General features: G+C 53.8%; 8 protein-coding genes across 8 annotated transcripts; 5 read left to right on the forward strand and 3 right to left on the reverse strand.

Annotated features, from left to right (window-relative positions):
* The first annotated feature begins 722 nt into the window (after positions 1 to 722).
* Positions 723 to 2824, forward strand: P174DRAFT_382253 (serine hydroxymethyltransferase). Its single transcript, XM_024823109.1, has 5 exons — positions 723 to 1039; positions 1098 to 1154; positions 1208 to 1301; positions 1351 to 1488; positions 1536 to 2824. Exons 1-5 carry the CDS (start codon positions 854 to 856, stop codon positions 2672 to 2674), a joined length of 1614 nt encoding a protein of 537 aa, XP_024687203.1. The 5' UTR covers positions 723 to 853; the 3' UTR covers positions 2675 to 2824.
* A 300-nt stretch (positions 2825 to 3124) lies between these two features.
* P174DRAFT_416338 (MOSC domain protein) lies at positions 3125 to 4428 on the forward strand (the record flags this gene model as incomplete). Its single annotated transcript, XM_024824488.1, has 4 exons — positions 3125 to 3139; positions 3193 to 4005; positions 4059 to 4359; positions 4406 to 4428. 4 exons carry the CDS (start codon positions 3125 to 3127, stop codon positions 4426 to 4428), a joined length of 1152 nt encoding a protein of 383 aa, XP_024687204.1.
* A 216-nt stretch (positions 4429 to 4644) lies between these two features.
* Positions 4645 to 5481, reverse strand: P174DRAFT_362919 (uncharacterized protein; the record flags this gene model as incomplete). Its single annotated transcript, XM_024821887.1, has 1 exon — positions 4645 to 5481. One exon carries the CDS (start codon positions 5479 to 5481, stop codon positions 4645 to 4647), a length of 837 nt encoding a protein of 278 aa, XP_024687205.1.
* Positions 5482 to 5707: 226 nt separating this feature from the next.
* On the forward strand, positions 5708 to 6643 carry P174DRAFT_437031 (CinA family protein; the record flags this gene model as incomplete). Its single annotated transcript, XM_024826183.1, has 3 exons — positions 5708 to 5809; positions 5877 to 5951; positions 6013 to 6643. Coding segments are annotated over 3 exons (372 nt in total), but the record flags the coding sequence as incomplete, so codon positions are not given.
* A 272-nt stretch (positions 6644 to 6915) lies between these two features.
* Positions 6916 to 9324, forward strand: P174DRAFT_23377 (putative Patatin-like serine hydrolase). The gene is made up of 2 exons (XM_024821410.1): positions 6916 to 7949; positions 8001 to 9324. The coding sequence occupies exons 1-2, from the start codon at positions 7399 to 7401 to the stop codon at positions 9220 to 9222; spliced, it is 1773 nt and encodes a 590-aa protein (XP_024687207.1). The 5' UTR covers positions 6916 to 7398; the 3' UTR covers positions 9223 to 9324.
* An 843-nt stretch (positions 9325 to 10167) lies between these two features.
* Positions 10168 to 12516, forward strand: P174DRAFT_447217 (DUF803 domain membrane protein; the record flags this gene model as incomplete). The annotated part of the gene is made up of 3 exons (XM_024828648.1): positions 10168 to 10505; positions 10556 to 10940; positions 10992 to 12516. The coding sequence occupies 3 exons, from the start codon at positions 10168 to 10170 to the stop codon at positions 12465 to 12467; spliced, it is 2199 nt and encodes a 732-aa protein (XP_024687208.1). The 3' UTR covers positions 12468 to 12516.
* A 303-nt stretch (positions 12517 to 12819) lies between these two features.
* On the reverse strand, positions 12820 to 13719 carry P174DRAFT_508847 (uncharacterized protein; the record flags this gene model as incomplete). The annotated part of the gene is made up of 2 exons (XM_024831493.1): positions 12820 to 12925; positions 12986 to 13719. 2 exons carry the CDS (start codon positions 13717 to 13719, stop codon positions 12820 to 12822), a joined length of 840 nt encoding a protein of 279 aa, XP_024687209.1.
* Positions 13720 to 14268: 549 nt separating this feature from the next.
* On the reverse strand, positions 14269 to 16292 carry P174DRAFT_23444 (KilA-N domain-containing protein). Its single transcript, XM_024821411.1, has 4 exons — positions 16161 to 16292; positions 15908 to 16102; positions 15722 to 15854; positions 14269 to 15675 (listed from the first exon to the last, which is right to left on the reverse strand). The coding sequence occupies exons 1-4, from the start codon at positions 16198 to 16200 to the stop codon at positions 14370 to 14372; spliced, it is 1674 nt and encodes a 557-aa protein (XP_024687210.1). The 5' UTR covers positions 16201 to 16292; the 3' UTR covers positions 14269 to 14369.
* Positions 16293 to 16474: the final 182 nt, after the last annotated feature.

The raw sequence follows: 16474 nt of genomic DNA on the forward strand, positions 1-16474 counted from the left end.
TCGCTCGGCTCTCAAGGAATCAGAGTTTCGTAATTTCCAATTTCAAGTGCAGCTTTTTGAAGCTAAAGTACTTGCTCCTTACAGAGCCACGTCGTACTCGCTACAGGCAAGGTGCCTTCTTCCTGCTTCCTATTTTCGTGGTGCATATTGTAGAGTTTCACTAGACCGAAAGTCTCACCCTCACACAAACCTCGTATTGTTCGAGTCATCTTCCATCATTACGCATACTCTGGGATCATACAGGATCTGTTGGGGAAGAGACAATTGAATTCGTTCATTCTACCTCGATATGACTGTACACGTAGGCCACGAAAACACCTCATAGATGTCCAACTCATCGAGTCATCCCAGTTTTGCACACAGATCCAATCAGACGGTTCATTGCCCCTCATGGATGGTGAATGGGCGCGGGACATATCAGCATCGCCCGGGAAAAGCCAGCCAGAAGCGGTCTCTTCCACGAGAACTGAAAAAGCCGTAGACGCCATCTCTTCATCTTGGATTTAGTTGTGTGATGAAGAGAAAAGGAGGGGAAAAGAGAAGAAAGGTGCGAGGAATGCCGGCGGAGATAAAAACAGTGAGATGCTGTAAGCGAGTCCTCGGAGTGGAACATCCTCTTCCGCGCAATTAGCCAATCGGGGTGCTTGGTCTCAGAACGGCTTAGCGGCTGACAGCTTTCCGCGGGCAACGGAGCCGCCCCGTATCAAGAACTACCGTTGTCCGATGGATCAAGAGATAACCATCGGCGTGCCATTGTTATATCACCCACTTTCTCTTCATTATTTTCTTCGTTGACTTTTTACTTCTCACTGTCTACAATCCAAGACGACGTTAGGCTGAACCCTGCCCAACAATGTCTCTGAGTCGTTGCGGACGACAGGCCTCGCGCCTCATCCCGCGGTCTGGAAGCTCTTCTAGAGCTATCACTGCTATCACCACCGCCCGCCGTCCGGGCTTCCAGCTTCAGACTCCCACTGCTGCATCCAAGAATGTGCAATGGCGGAGCGTATCCTCATCCAGCCGCGATGGCCAGCAACATGTGCGCTCTATCTCCCTAGCTTGTTCCTAGGACATGTACTGATGTCATATCCGTGCAGTTGCTCTCCGCATCCCTCGAGGAGGAAGATCCCACTGTCTACAACATTCTGCAAAAGGTGCATTGACCTTTCCGGGTGTCAGTTGAATAGATTCACTCATACTGGTGCAGGAGAAAAAACGCCAAAAGCATTTCATCAATCTCATCCCCTCCGAGAACTTTACGTCACAAGCCGTTCTCGATGCGCTGGGGAGTGTGATGCAAAGTCAGTCCGCTGCTGTCGGTTCCACAAGGATGAAACTAACTGGCCCCAGACAAATATTCTGAAGGATACCCCGGTGCGAGATACTATGGAGGAAACGAGTTCATCGACGAGTCCGAGAGACTCTGCCAGCAGCGTGCCCTCGAGACCTTTAGACTGGACCCCGAGGAATGGGGTGTTAACGTACAGCGTAAGTCTCTAGTAAATACTTTAGAGATAACTGTCTAACTCCTACAGCTCTCTCCGGATCACCGGCAAACCTTTATGCCATCTCCGCCGTCCTCAACACACACGACCGTCTGATGGGCCTGGATCTGCCCCATGGTGGTCACCTGTCGCACGGTTACCAAACCCCAACCAAGAAGATTTCCTTCATCTCCAAGTACTTCGAGACCCTGCCTTACCGCCTGGATGAATCCACTGGCCTCATTGATTACAACGGGGCGGAGAAGCTGGCTCTGCTGTACCGACCCAAGCTGATCATCGCCGGCACTTCGGCCTACAGCCGGCTTATCGATTACCCCCGCATGCGCCAGATCGCTGATGCTGCTGGTGCATACCTTTTGAGCGATATGGCCCACATCTCAGGCTTAGTAGCCGCCGGTGTGCTGCCCTCGCCATTCCCTCACTCTGACATTGTGACAACCACAACCCACAAGTCTCTGCGCGGTCCTCGCGGCGCCATGATCTTCTACCGCAAGGGCGTCCGCCGGACAGACAAGAAGGGCAACAAGGAGATGTACGATCTCGAGAACCTCATCAACGCGTCGGTTTTCCCTGGTCACCAGGGTGGTCCTCACAACCACACCATCACTGCGCTGTCCGTTGCCTTGAAGCAGGCTCAAACGCCTGAATTCAAGGCCTACCAGGAGACCGTTTTGGCCAATGCCAAGGCGCTGTCGGAAAGACTGGGTGGCCCAATCAACAATGGCGGCCTCGGCTACAACATCGTGTCCGGCGGCACGGACAACCACCTAGTTCTTGTTGACCTGAAGAACCGCGGCGTCGACGGTGCCCGCGTTGAGCGTGTCCTCGAGCTCTGTGGCGTTGCCAGCAACAAGAACACCGTCCCTGGCGACCAGTCCGCCCTGAAGCCCGGCGGTCTGCGGTTGGGAACTCCTGCCATGACCACTCGTGGCTTCCAGCCTGAAGACTTCCGTCGTGTCGCTGACATTGTCGACCGGGCCGTGATCATCACCCAGAAACTGGACAAGGCTGCCAAGGAGAGTGCTGCAGCCAAGGGAGTCAAGAACCCCAACACAGTCAAGGCCTTCCTCGACTACGTCGGTGAAGGCGAGGAGATCTCCGAGATTGTGCTCCTGAGAAAGGAGGTGGAAGACTGGGTGGGCACCTTCAGCCTTCCTTGGGATGATTAAAAAGTATACATTGCCGCTATTTAATGAGATGATGTTTTGAGGGCTTCTTTTGGCGGGTTAGCTGTTCAACATGACCAAGATGTCTGCTTATGATGCATGCATGTATGTATATACATTCAACACAATATCAATCTGTGATCGGAATTGTTTTATTCCTTCTTGTCTATAATGTTCTGTACCGGTGGTGTGATTATCTATGGATAAGGTGGAATCTGTCTATCTGCGCCCTATCAACAACATTCCCTTATCCCCGCATCCGATAGGTCGGCGTAACTTTCTCCGCATTAAGTTGGAGAACGCAGGTGAGGCTGTTTATTTGTGTCTCAACCACCGGCACTCTCATTCCAAATACAAGATCAGTGTGTTTTCCAACTCAGAAATCGACAACGTTGGCATTGCCTGACTGACCCTACTTTATTCAGCGAAATAAAAAAACCCACAAGAGCAGATATGCACATCAGCCAGGTAGGTATACTCTACCCCTTGCGAAGAAAAGCAAACTCATATCTCGCCGTCAGCTCTACACATACCCCATCAAATCCCTCCGCGGTGTCTCCCTATCAGAAGCAACCCTCACCCGGACAGGATTCCAATATGACAGGCGCTTCATGCTCCTCAAGGTCATTCCCGGGGAAAATGGCACCTACACGCTCAAGAACATGCACGTCCCCCATTTCCCCGAAATGGCTCTCTTTACGACAGACATCATCTACCCAGATGAAGAGAACGACATACCAGGCCGGATCATCGTGACGTACCATCCACCAGCGGACAATCATCGCAATAATAAAGACAAGGCCACGAAAACGCTCGAGATCCCCTTGCAGCCGGATATTCGAGGCCTCCGACGATTAAGCATCGAGATGCACCAGAGCCCCACGACGGGGTACGACATGGGCGATCCGTACAACGCGTGGTTCAGCGAGCGGTTCGGGTACGGCGTGGTACTAGCCTACCTGGGCCCGCATTCGCGGCGGGTCCTGGGCAGTTTCGCGCCGGGGAAGAGCCCCGCTCACGCGGTGGACAAGCCGGTGGTTTCGACAAGGTCGCTGGTGGGCCTGGCGGTGTTGACGCTCGTGCTGAATGGTGTGCGTGTTTCGGCTGGAACTTCGGGGACGATGCAGCCCACAAGGGACGAGCTGCTGAGGCATTGGCCGGGTGTTGCTGCGACGGTTGTCGCGGGGTTGCTGTCGTGGGTATTATTGCGATGTTTATCGACAGCCAAAGAGGACGAGTCGATTACGTTTGCGGATACGGCGCCGTACCTGCTTACGTCTGAGACGTCGGTGGATGAGCTATCTGCGCGCTTCGAGGGAGACGAGCGCATGGATGTGACCAAGTTTCGGCCGAATATTGTTGTTTCGGGGCGGCGACGGCTTTCGAGGAGGACTTTTGGGCTGAGTTGAGGGTCGGACAAGGCAGTAGTGCGGCGAGGTTGCTGCTCACGGCGAATTGTGTACGGTGTCAGAGTATTAATGTTGACTATGCGACTGGGAGGATGGGGACGGGTGAGGCGGGGAGTGCTCTGAAGAAGTTGATGAAGGATCGGAGGGTGGATAAGGGGGCGAAGTATAGTCCTGTCTTTGGGCGATATGTCTTCTTGGATCCTGGATCGGACAAGGTGATGGTTCGAGTGGGAGATGAGGTGGACGTCCTGAGGACGATGAAAGAGAGGACGGTTTACGGTCAGTCAGTCTACTCCTTAATCCACGTCAAAGCTGACAGATTCAGATTGGCCGGGGTTGACGAATTGAACAAAGCGTTGGAAGGGTTTCATTCAACTGTCTGTCTGATGGTCGCACGATATTTTCATAAGAATCTACATTCTTCAATTACCTTGACTCATGAACATAAAGCCCTGACCCCTGAGATTGTTCCTCGCACAGATGGTCTTGACTAAGTTTGCAGGACAAGTTCAATAGTGAGAGCTACATTGCTTCATATTTGATTCGGATTCGCAAGATCTACTGCTATCTTCGACCGGTGAGTTTCTTCGCAAACTTGCCTCTCTTGTCCGTCGGCTGCCACCAGTCTTCGATATCATGCATGCAGATCAGGAGCAGCTGGGCCTGATCGATAAACTTTTGACATGACTGGATGTTATGCATCTGGCCACAGAGCTTGTCCAATCCATCATACAGCGCCTCGAATCTCCTGTGCAAATGCTCCAATCGATTCAGATCCCCTCCCAACCCCGTACATCCACTCCCGGTGCTGCTCTCCCCGTCCTCCTGCGACGGCCAGCGCGCATAGTAAACTTGCCACAGATCATGCTTCACCCGCCTGGCATAATCCCGATATCCGACACGCACTGCACAGTCCAGCCGTGTGTGCGAGGCGTTCTTCTGGTTCGCGCTCTGCGTCTGCTCCTTGCCCTTGCGCTTCTTCTTCTTCTTCTTCTTCCGCCAGCCGGAGACGTATTTCTGCAGAAGCGCCCATCTCGACCTCTCCTGCTTCAGAGCAGGGATGACGTCGATCTCCTCCGACGCATTGAGCTTGCATTTCCAGAGTTCGTTGAGCACAGCTGGCGAAGCATACGACCGGATAGCCGTGGTTTCTTCCCCAAAGGTGCTGAGGATCTTTGCGAAGAAGTTCGCGGCCTCGTACAGTGTGTCCACTAGCCGGCTCGAGGCGGGCCGGAAGGGGATGCATGATTCCACTGGGGTTACAACGGGCGATGGAGACCTGTAGACGAGATGAAAGCCGCTCGCTTGGAGTTCCGGGTCTGGTTCTCGATGCGAGTACAACGTCTCATGGCTTTGGGTTTGCGGGGTGTTGGGCATGAGACAGCGCGGGTGCGATTGCATGTTAACTGTTATTCATTCTAGAGAGACAGATAAAATGATGGATATCTAGACTTTTGTATCATTTTTATGTACAGTAAGTTAATACCATCCAATGACGCCAAGACCAATGCACCTCGTCGTCATCACTCATCAGCCTCATCATGCGAGACCTTCTGTAAAACAATCAATCATCAACAAAGCCTCTGTCTTTCATCTCGACGCAACCTACAATCCCGTTCTCTTTCAGCAAAATGACACACGAATTTCCCCTCCCTCCCTCCGCCCTCTGATCAAAGAGGTGGCCGATCTTCTCAAGTCCCGAGGGGAAACCATCTCCGTGGCCGAGACAGTATGCTGTCCTCCCTTTCGCCATGTCTCAAGTACAAGACAAGACAATACATCTGATACACTGACAGGCAGCCGGAGGCATCATCTCCGCATGTCTACTTTCCCGCCCGGGGGCATCCTCAATCTACAAGGGTGGAGTAACAGTACGGGCAATTCTCCCACTCACACTCTCTTCTCTTCTTTCTAGGATCACTAACAAACCAGCTCTACACCCTTGAATCCCGCATCGCCTTCGCAGGCTGGACCCAGTCGCACATCGACAGCTACGAAGGTCCAACGCCTGATATCGTCGCTGGGCTCGCGCAGCACGTCCGCAATACCCTGCAGTCGACGTATACCGTTGCCGAGAGCGGGACAGCGGGGCCTACGGGTGGTGCGACGAGGAATCGGACTCCGTGAGTGTCTTCGTTTGCCCAAGTGTTGAGGTTCAGGTGCGCATGCTAAACGGATACCGGTAGAGGGTACGTCGCGTTGGCGGTGTCAACTCCGCAGGGGACGTTTACTCGCGAGGTGGAAACGGGATGCGGGACCGATCGGGAGCAGAACATGGTTGTGTTTGCGGAGGAGGCGTTGAAGTTGGTGAGGGATGTGATGCTGGGGAAGGCGAGTTTGTAGTTTGCCATCCAGCATTAGAAGGTGGTTGTCCCCGTGGTTCATATTGTTTATGGGCAATACTCCTGCGGGGTACCTCTCTACCTTAGTTGCGGTCCCAGTCCCATTGGTACAAGGGCAGTTGTTGAGGTAAAACTGTTCAATATTTGACTACCTGGCATTTATTTAGCTCTATATGCTAAAGAGCTACCTCTCTACATGCTACGTACCTTCTATGTGTGCCCAATTCGAATTACCAGAGATATGATTATGACACTATTACGTATGGCACAGCCTCAATGACGCAGTGCACAGCCACACCAGATCAGATTATGTGATTTCCATTCGCACGCAAATGCGAATAATACATGGCACACTAGAAAGATATGGATAAATCAATTGGAAGATAGAATAAAGACCAAATTAAGAGATTTCCTGACCCAAGGAACATTCTGACTGGCTGGGACGCAGTCAGCTGGCTCCGTTGGGCTTCTCCATGTTTCTTCAGCAGCTGAGATTGGGATTCATCATTACTCTGTAGATCCCTCTTCATCATTTCACTTATACAAGTCTTCTAGCAGTCTCATCTTTTGGTGATATAAACTAGGAATATTGCTGCCTACTACATCTGCATCGAATCTTCCATCCGCCGATTCTCAGGCACCTTGCCGTTCCATTTGCCCTCGACTCGACCGATCAGGCGCCCGCCATATCCCACCTGCGCCTGTCATCCCCACCCTCAAATTCTATTTTTATTTTTTATTCCTGCGACCGATAACCATCCAAGGATCACAAATTCGACATTGGTGTGATTGTCTCTTAGGAGATACGACTTTGCGTCGGCGTCAAACGGCGCCATGGACACTATGACGTTACGTCGCAAAGACACGACCAAGGGCCCTCCGTTGAGGGTTCTGTCGTTAGGTATGGAACACTCCATCGTCTGAATGCCGTTCAAAACTGACCGAAGCAGACGGAGGTGGCGTTCGAGGATACTCGATGCTCATCATTCTCCAGGAACTCATGTACCGCATCTACGTCGAGACTGAAGGCAAAGCCCCGCGCCGAGACCAGATCCCCAAACCCTGCGACCACTTCGACCTCATCGCTGGCACCGGCACGGGCGGCCTCATCGCCCTCATGCTGGGTCGGCTACGTCTCGACCTCGAAACCTGCAAGGAAGTCTACGTGCGCATGACCCGTCGCGTTTTCGAGACCGACAAGACCATTGCCGGCATACCCTACCGCTCGACCTTGTTCAAGGCGTCCAAGTTGGAGGAGGCGATCCGGGAATGTGTACGGGAACATACGGTATTCGAGACCGAGGGGAACGATCTGCCCAATGCCAGCTCGCGCAGCTCCGTCGCCAGCGCGCCTTACAGTCCCGCATCGATTCCACAGCGCTCCGTGAGCAGAGGCAGTTTCAGCACGTCTGGCGCTTCGCATCCCTCGACGCCGATCAGTCAGCGACATTCCGCGATCATCAACGGGCTACGGTGGGGGAACCCGAATGCTCTGCTCTACGATAATCGGGAAAATCGGACAAAGACGTAAGCCTACACCAGTCAGGAAAGTCTAACTGGATCGTACTAACTGATTAGTGCCGTGACGACGTTATACAAAGGCACTCCCCGCAACGGATCCGCGGTGCTGCTGCGATCGTACGACTCGCGCAAAGAGCCGCCTCCCGAATTCAACTGCACTATCTGGCAAGCCGGCCGCGCCACCTCGGCGACAGGGCTGGCGTTTAAGCCAATTCAAATCGGACAGCATCTCTTTATCGATGAGGGTGCAGGTACCTACAACCCGGCGCCGCAGATCCTGGATGAAGCGGCTGTCAACGAGTGGCCCGGGCGGGAAATCGGGGTGTTCATCAGTGTGGGCACCGGCAAGCGTCCGCCGGGCACGAACAATCGGCAGCACGAGTGGTGGGAAGATTTCTTTGGCGATGCTCTCGGCACATTTGCCGAGGCGCGACGACGACTGATCGCCAAGATCGAGGGTTGCGAGGAGATCCATCAAGAGATGCTTCGTACTCACCTGGCCAAGCGGGGAGTGAACAAGGACAACTACTACCGGCTGAATGTCGAGGTTGGCGTGGGTGAGTTTGGCATGAATGAGTGGAACCGACTGGCCGACATCAGCACCAATACTCGACGCTACCTGTCCAAGCCAGAGGTAAAGAAAAGCATCATGGATGCCGGGGTCAAGTTCGCAAAGATCGAGCGCATGCACCGGCGACTGGCTGCGCATGCGGCCGCTGGATATGATCCTTCAACAGAGCCAACCGAAGATACGCCATTCTCGCCTCAGAGCTACACTTCGCAAGGACCAGTATTTTCCGTTCCGCCACCCTCCAACCCCATGGCGGTGGAATTGCCCGCAGAGCTACCTGGCGACTTTGCACCGATCATGACACATCAGCCTCCGTCGAGCGGCTTGCGGGTGCCGTCCCCTCCGGCTGAGGATACGCTGCCACCACACCCGACCCCGCAAGACGGCGTCTATCCTTCATCAGGACGGATGTCTAGCGGTAGCTTCAGTTATACTCACAGCGACGGGAGTCGGCCCGGCTCGCAGCAACAAATGGCGTCGCCTCGGCTGAGCGTGGAGCAGGTGCAGGAGGGTAACATACCACCTCCAGTGCCGCCAAAGACCCCGATTCCGTATCCTGATAATGCGAATGAGGCACTGATGCCGATGCCCTTGATGGTGCATCATGGTCGGAATGGGTCTACTGGGAAGGTCCGCCCGCCTTATCCCGTTGATGAGCCTCCTCCAGCGGTAAACAAGCAGCGGAAACCCAGTTATCATGTGCGATGATTGATTACTTCATGTGTAGGATAGTATGACTTGGCTTGAGGCGTTACACCATCTTTCGTTTTTTTGGGTTCGTCGCATTGGCCTATGGTTTATGATGTATTTACTACTGGTGGATACCCCAAGAGAAGACAAGTAGTTAATGATTGAACCTTATTGCATCTGTCGTTTTGTGATAAATAGTTGGATAATTGATGGCTAAGGTGGATGTATAGTGGCTATTTTTATCACGCTAGACCCATGGTCCAAATATATCAGAGACAACCATGGATCATATCTGATCCTTCGATTAGGAATTGGATGATTCTCATCAGCTGTACCAAATTCTCCGAGACAAGTGGGAGAGCGCCATGGGTCGAGATGCAAGTGTACCTTAGTCTTTGGAGTAACTAACTGACTGGCCCAGCCTCTTTTCTTTTCTTTTGGTCGAGTCTCGCCCACTCATCACTGATTCTCGTTTCCATCAAGACTGTGTGCATTGGAACCCTTTTCATCATGTTTCATTATTATCTTTTCTTTCCTGGTTCTTAGACTCCTTTTCTTTGATATTGTCATTTCTTCTCCCTTGCATCTTCTTCCTCGTGGCCTTACCTTAATCCTTATCGGCCCTCCCGACATTCCTGAAACCACGCGGCCCTCAGCCACCACTGATCCTCCACTTTTTGCTAGTCTGATTAATTAATTTGCCGCCGGGGGCCTGTTCATCGACCCTCGAAGCGCCTGATAACTGTCAGATTCGCTGGTCTCGTGCGAGATCCAACCGGGTTCAATTTCAGTGGTTAGATTCAGCAATTTGCATTGATTCATGGCCTAACGTCAGACTCTTACGATTACGACTACGACTACGGCTACGACGACGTCTTGTTCGACAATATATACATATACATTCAACCAGGTTTCTTGGAGCTATTCATACACTGCTGGCAGTGCTATGCCCTGAACGATTCCATGGAAATTTCCCACTCTCTCGTGGCCCATGCCACGACCCTCGCCGCCCGATCCGGCAGCTCGAGTTCCACCAGCGAGCGTCCTGCCGCATACAAAGCCGTTGGCATTGCGCTGGCCGTCTCGTCGGGTGTCTTTATCGGGACCTCGTTCGTGCTGAAGAAGACGGGTCTCCTGAAGGCGAACGTCAAATACAATGAAGAAGCGGGCGAGGGGTACGGATACCTCAAGAACTTCTGGTGGTGGTCGGGGATGATTCTCATGATTGTTGGGGAGATATGCAATTTCGTTGCGTATGCGTTTGTCGATGCGATTTTGGTGACGCCGCTGGGGCGCTCTCGGTCGTGATCACCACTATTCTCTCGGCGATTTTCCTGAAAGAGCGGCTCAGTTTCGTCGGCAAGGTCGGCTGTTTCTCGTGTATTATCGGGTCGGTGGTGATTGCTCTCAACGCGCCTGAGCAATCGTCCGTCGGCGATATCCAGGATATGAAACATTATGTCATTGCGCCGGGGTTCCTGTCGTATGCGGGTGTTGTCATCGTGGGCTGTGCGATTGTTGCGTTCTGGTTGGGGCCGCGCTACGGCAAGAAGACCATGTTCGTTTACATCAGTATCTGCAGTTTGATCGGTGGGTTGAGCGTGGTGGCCACGCAGGGTCTGGGGGCGGCCATTCTTGCGCAGATCAATGGGAAATCCCAGTTCAAGGAGTGGTTTCTCTACGTGTTGCTTGTGTTTGTCGTTGCCACCTTACTAACGGAGATTATCTACCTCAATGTATGTCTTGCTGCCTGGGTTGAAGTGCTATTGCTAACCTGACCACCGCAGAAAGCGTTGAACCTCTTCAATGCCGCCCTAGTCACTCCCACCTACTACGTCTTCTTTACGAGTTCGACCATCGTCTCCTCCGCTGTGTTGTTCCGGGGTTTCAAAGGCACCGGCATGCAGATCGCCACCGTCATCCTTGGATTTTTGCAAATCTGCGCGGGGGTCGTTCTGCTGCAGCTGTCCAAGTCAGCCAAAGATGTCCCAGATGCGGCGATCTTCAAAGGCGATTTGGATCAAATTCGAGAGGTGGCCGCGCAGGAAGAACCCGAGACGGAACCCAAGGCGGACTCGATCCGTGGTGCTGCGGCGATCATTCGACGGATATCGACTGCACGCCGTCGTATGGAGGAGGAGGAAGCGCAACGGTATATCCGAGACAGGCAGGAAGATTACCTCAAACCCCCGGCTGAGAACGAGATTATCGAATGGGACGGTCTGCGGCGACGCAAGACCGTTCTGGGACAGGGCCCGACCATGGCGCGGCCTCGCACGCCTGGCACTCATCCTCATACTCCGTTGGCTGTGTCAGAATCTCCAGACGACCACTCCGATCGCAGACCGAGTACGCGCCAGAGCGACCGTTCTTTCCTGGATGATCTGCGATCGCGAGCCTCGAATATCTTGCATCCAGGGCAATGGCACCAAGTCTATAATCCCCAGGACGGTCACACGGATCCGGTCCATCTGACTGTTTCTCCCGTACATGGGAATAAGAACTTGGACACGAGCTATCATCACGGAGCTGGGATGCGCGAAGTCTCGGGACAGACTGACACATCGCGGTCTATTGCGTGGGCGGACGAGACACCGGACCGTGAGCCCTCTTCGCCGCACAGCGCCAAGCGGCAGTTTTCTTTCAACACAGTCTTCAACCGAATCAGGTCGAAGAGTGAGAGTGAACCGCCCAAACCAACGCCTCACTCACCTCGCAGCATTCTGCGTCGCAGTCACCTGGTTCCTGGTGCCGAGAGGCAAGCCCTGAAGGGAGCCACCGAGGAGGAACGGCTGGGTCTGGTGAAGGGGGATTCGCGAGTCGCCGGAGAGGACTGGGATATGCACGAGAAGCTGGAACGGACCGACTCGTCGTCGAGCGATTCGATCTCGGATGCCCCTGAGCCGTATGGGTCATCGATGGTCTATGGCGGTCACGGCACTTATGACTATGGCTACGCTGCTCAGACCTCACCAACCGAGATGCAAAGCGGCTGGCAGTTACCGTCCTCCCGGTCCGTGACCGCGACCGCGGATCCAGGGGCCGTACAATCCTCGTCTCGACCCCGAGCGAATCCGCTGCCACCGTTGCCAGACGAGGAGCCCTTCATCACCGGTGAGGACTCGCATATGCGAGTTGAGCTCCGGTCGCCCACGAGTCCCGGCGGGACGGACGGCCGAGGCTGGCGACGTCCTTTGTCGGGACACGGCGACAGCCCTTCCTCGACGAACCGGGGGCATTTATCTAGCGACGTTTGTATATAGATGATATGTATGATATGATAATGAATCATGACTTGATGAATAGAGATACACCTGCCGTTGTCCATTACTCCCTTGCTCTTTTCAATGGAAAGATAGGCCACTGCATAGTCTGGCTCGAGAGGGGCTGTCGCCCATGCAACTGGTACTCAAATCAAGCCCTTGCCACCAAACAAAAGGGAGATAGTATAACCACTGCGGTTGCTGCAATTGTATTACTTATTGGAATAGATCCGTAGACTCGTTTCGTTCGTAGAAATCACCAGAACACCGGGGTATATGCCCAAGACCAACACCAAGACCAACACCAACCAACCCACCGTCCCAAAATCAAGCAGACCATAAAGCTAGGAAATCACCGTCGAAACATCGCCATCACACTCCTCTGCGCACCCGGCGCCAAATCCAGCGCAAACCGCCCCTCTGAAAGCCTCTTCCCCGCCTTGATACTCTCCAACGCCCTAACACCCATTAGCCCGTGCACCTGTATCCGAAGGAGAAAAAACAAGGGGAGAAAATACCACTCAACACCAACAACCTTAACCCCCCTCCACCCAGCCCTCGAAATCTCCCTCTGCAATTTCCCCGCCGCGAGTCCTCCGCCGGCTCCCGCTCGACTGCCAGGCCCGCCATTCGGCTTGCCAACGATAACATGCGTGACACTCTTCCTGGCCAGGGAGATGGCGACCTCCGCGCCGTGCAGCACAAGAAGGGACTTGAGTCTGTGGTCGGAGATGTGCGGCATTGTGGAGCCGTTGACGTAGATGGTTGTTCCTCTGAGTATCTTCCTCGCCCCGTCTTTGTCTTCGACTTGGGGTTTGTTCTCTGGGTTGGGTGGTGTCTGAGTTTGGCCGAGGATGATCTCCCTGTCCACCCTCGCTTTCTTGCATTTACCTGCGTCTTCGTCTTCGTCGTCGACAGCAGAGGCAGGCGTAGAAGGAGAAGAAGGACGCTTCTTGCTTCCCCCCATCATCGTCCGGATATCCCTGCATCCGAGCTGGTTGCGTTGCGCCTCGGCCGCAGAGAGCCATTTCCATTCTCCTTCTCCTCTATTTCCACTTCCGCTGTTGGTTTCGGTAGTGGTAGACTCGCCTGCACAGTCGCCCGACGACGAGGCAAACTGGATCGCAAGCTTTGCTTGCCGGGTCTCGCGCCAGCTGGTGGTGTTGGAGTAGGGGTCCTCGGCGCGCTGGTGGCCTGTTGAGGCGGAGTTCCACGGGTCGAAGGTTGCGTGGTTTGTTGGAGTTGGTGGCATCTTCTATTACTAGGTAGGTGTCTTGAGTGGAATGTTTGTAGGAGTCAGGTAGGATAAAAAGTCAGAGGGGGCAGTTGAGCGAACCTTGGTTCAGATGTTGATGTTTTTCTGCTTTGGGTTAGTCGCCCTATGCCTTGCGGATAACCAACTACAATGTAGTACAAGGGATATCTACGCAAACTGCATTGCTGATAACCCGTCAATTTTGTCCTATCCCTACATGCGATGAATGGAGAGTGGACCATATAAGTGAAAAGGAAAGACTCATCCAAGGAAATTCGTGCGTCATCATGGTCGTCAATACGCAGTATATCCTTTCAGAAAACAACCGCACATTCCACAATATGACCCAAAGGCACCATAACGCTGATCATCCCGAGTATGAAATCAATGCGAGGCCGTCAGTGGCCCACGCTGCAACCATCAATGACCCAACAAAGGAATCCTAACAAGGACCCTGGTAAAACTCGCAAACATAAAGAGAAAAAAGCAAGGTCTACTGAAGACCGCACAGGCTTTCATCCCACGCGCCGGTGGATGAGGGACCCGTCCCCTTTTCTAACCTTCTTTACCCTGAACAACCAGATAAACGAATGCGAAGTCGGAAGCCAAATCGGCTATTACTCGAGTTGTCTTCAGTCTATGGCATATCATCGACGACGAGGCATAGCACCTCCGGCTTTCATCGGCTGTAGTCCCAGGAGCACTCCGCCAACTGGTCCGCCAACTGTCGTTTCATTGGTCCGTCGGCGCTTGCTTTCGTAGTCTCCCTGGCTGTCTGGCCGGCCCATGTCGTCGTCTTCCCGTCCCCGCTTGCCAGATCCCAACGATCCACCCATGGAGTATGTCGGCGCTGAGTTGGAAGCCACAGTGTAGTTGTCTGAGCCGGCTCCGTTCGATGACCCGCGAGTGTCGCTGACAATGTTATACAAACTACTGGCAGCGGTTGGTCGAGGAGATGCGTAACCCGACGCCCATTGCGGAGGAGGCCCGCCACCTGTCCGTGGGGTCATACGTCCAGACCCGTTCTGCTGCGGAGAGCCGGTGATGTCGTTTGTCAGCTGCGAGTGCTCGCCCGCGAGACTACCAACCGATGTGTTGGTGGTATAGGTGTATGAAGTCCGAGGAGCGCCGTAACCCGTATTGTCATGTTGCACGTAGTCCGACTCGTGCTCAGGGCCAGACTCGCCCGCCCCAGGAGCAACGTGTCCATTGCTCTGTGAGTACCGGTCCGCAGGCTTGACATCCGAAGTTTCAGTCTCCGACTGTCCTCCCGGGGCCCGTCCCGCCGGTGGTGCCATCTCATTCTTGATGTAAGAATGAGACGGCATTGTCTGGCCATACTGTGACAGGGAATGCTGTGGAGCATAGTGCGGGTGCGACGAAGGAGCAGTCGAGTAGTACGGTTTTGAAGTGTCATACCCGGATTGGCTCTGGTACGATTGCATGCCTTGCAGGTTGTTGCCGGGAGGCGTCGTCGCTGGAGTCGTGGGCATCGACCGTGTGTTGCTCAAACTGGTATCGATTGACAATGACTGAGTGTTTGGTACGCCAGAGTTCATGCCTTGGTTATTCCAGTCATACGAGCTACTCTGGTTTGAGAGGCCCATGAGACTGGAGGCGCTGGCGGGTGGAGTGGGAAACGTATGTGCTCGGTCCAGCGGAGGACGAGCACCAGGCTGCGAGGACATTGTAGGTGGTTGAGGCATTTGAGAGGGAATGGAGGTCTGCATGGAGTGATGGTGGTGCAGAGCTGGCGGCTGAGAGGCTTGGGGGGTTCGCGCGGATGGTGGGCCCTCCAGTCGCCTTTGTTGTGATTCCTGCACGACCATATTCGTGCGAGTCTGGTTGGTCGGATGGTACAGCAAACCACCGATATTGTGCACGAACAAGGGGTAGAGTAGATCGGTGATCTTTTCCTTGTTGGCAAACTCCAGAGCGCGCTCGAAGGGAATCCTGCATTTGTTAGCATTACTCTTGACCATTGTTTCATATGACATACCACACTCCCTTCAGGTGCATAGGGCCAATCTTCACGACGTGGCGGACCTTCTCGCTCTTGAGGATACCGTCCCGACGACCTCTAGTCATACCAGCCACGTTGAGCAGCTTGGTACCGTTGATCATGTGGTTATCTATTCATTGTTAATAATCTTGACCGTCCATCCGTAACGATTCAGATGCTTACCCTCTCTGCGCGCAACACAGACTCCCTTAGCTTCTACCTGGTAACAGAGGCTCCCTTCATCTTCCCACAAGGTGGCAGTGACCCGCGGCTTGGCACCTGGGGGCGCCAACTGTCCAGTGGTATCATAGACGAACCCTTGCATCGGCGTTCCTGAGGTGTTGCCATAACCAGGTGCTGTTACGGTGTGGCTGTTGACTGCTATAGGAAGTTAGTACACGAAAAGCATAGCAACTAAGAAGGCCCAGAAGCTTACCAGGCAAAGGCAGCAACTGAGCAGGAACCTGGCTGCTCATCGATGTTGATGGCGGGGTGGCGGGGCCTGGGACGAGGCAACACCGCTAGGATAGCCATATTGCGAGTAAGAGCTGGCAGGACCGTAGGTCGAGGCTGGCTGCAGGACAGGCGGTTGCTGGTGATATTGAGGATAGTGGGCCATCGCTCCTGCCGTCGCCGCTTGAGAAGCGTACGGCTGCGCGGATGAGAGATGCGACGAGTGCACGTCCATGTAAGGTTGCGTTTGGTTCATGCTGCCCAGAGGGTCGGATTCGGGTAATAGCTGTCGCTCAC

The sequence above is a fragment of the Aspergillus novofumigatus genome (assembly GCF_002847465.1).
Source record: "Aspergillus novofumigatus IBT 16806 chromosome Unknown P174scaffold_1, whole genome shotgun sequence".
In the NCBI taxonomy this organism is placed as follows: domain Eukaryota; kingdom Fungi; phylum Ascomycota; class Eurotiomycetes; order Eurotiales; family Aspergillaceae; genus Aspergillus; species Aspergillus novofumigatus.

What these genes read in the sequence shown, in the direction of transcription:
- P174DRAFT_382253 (XM_024823109.1), top strand. Translation starts at nt 854, where the DNA reads ATGTCTCTGAGTCGTTGCGGACGACAGGCCTCGCGCCTCATCCCGCGG. An exon ending in GCCGCGATGGCCAGCAACAT is followed by an intron (nt 1,040 to 1,097) that starts GTGCGCTCTATC and finishes ATATCCGTGCAG; the next exon opens with TTGCTCTCCGCATCCCTCGA. An exon ending in TCTACAACATTCTGCAAAAG is followed by an intron (nt 1,155 to 1,207) that starts GTGCATTGACCT and finishes ATACTGGTGCAG; the next exon opens with GAGAAAAAACGCCAAAAGCA.
- P174DRAFT_23377 (XM_024821410.1), top strand. Translation starts at nt 7,399, where the DNA reads ATGCTCATCATTCTCCAGGAACTCATGTACCGCATCTACGTCGAGACT. An exon ending in CGGGAAAATCGGACAAAGAC is followed by an intron (nt 7,950 to 8,000) that starts GTAAGCCTACAC and finishes CTAACTGATTAG; the next exon opens with TGCCGTGACGACGTTATACA.
- P174DRAFT_23444 (XM_024821411.1), bottom strand. Translation starts at nt 16,200, where the DNA reads ATGAGCAGCCAGGTTCCTGCTCAGTTGCTGCCTTTGCCTG. An exon ending in TCAGTTGCTGCCTTTGCCTG is followed by an intron (nt 16,103 to 16,160) that starts GTAAGCTTCTGG and finishes TTCCTATAGCAG; the next exon opens with TCAACAGCCACACCGTAACA. An exon ending in CTGTGTTGCGCGCAGAGAGG is followed by an intron (nt 15,855 to 15,907) that starts GTAAGCATCTGA and finishes AACAATGAATAG; the next exon opens with ATAACCACATGATCAACGGT.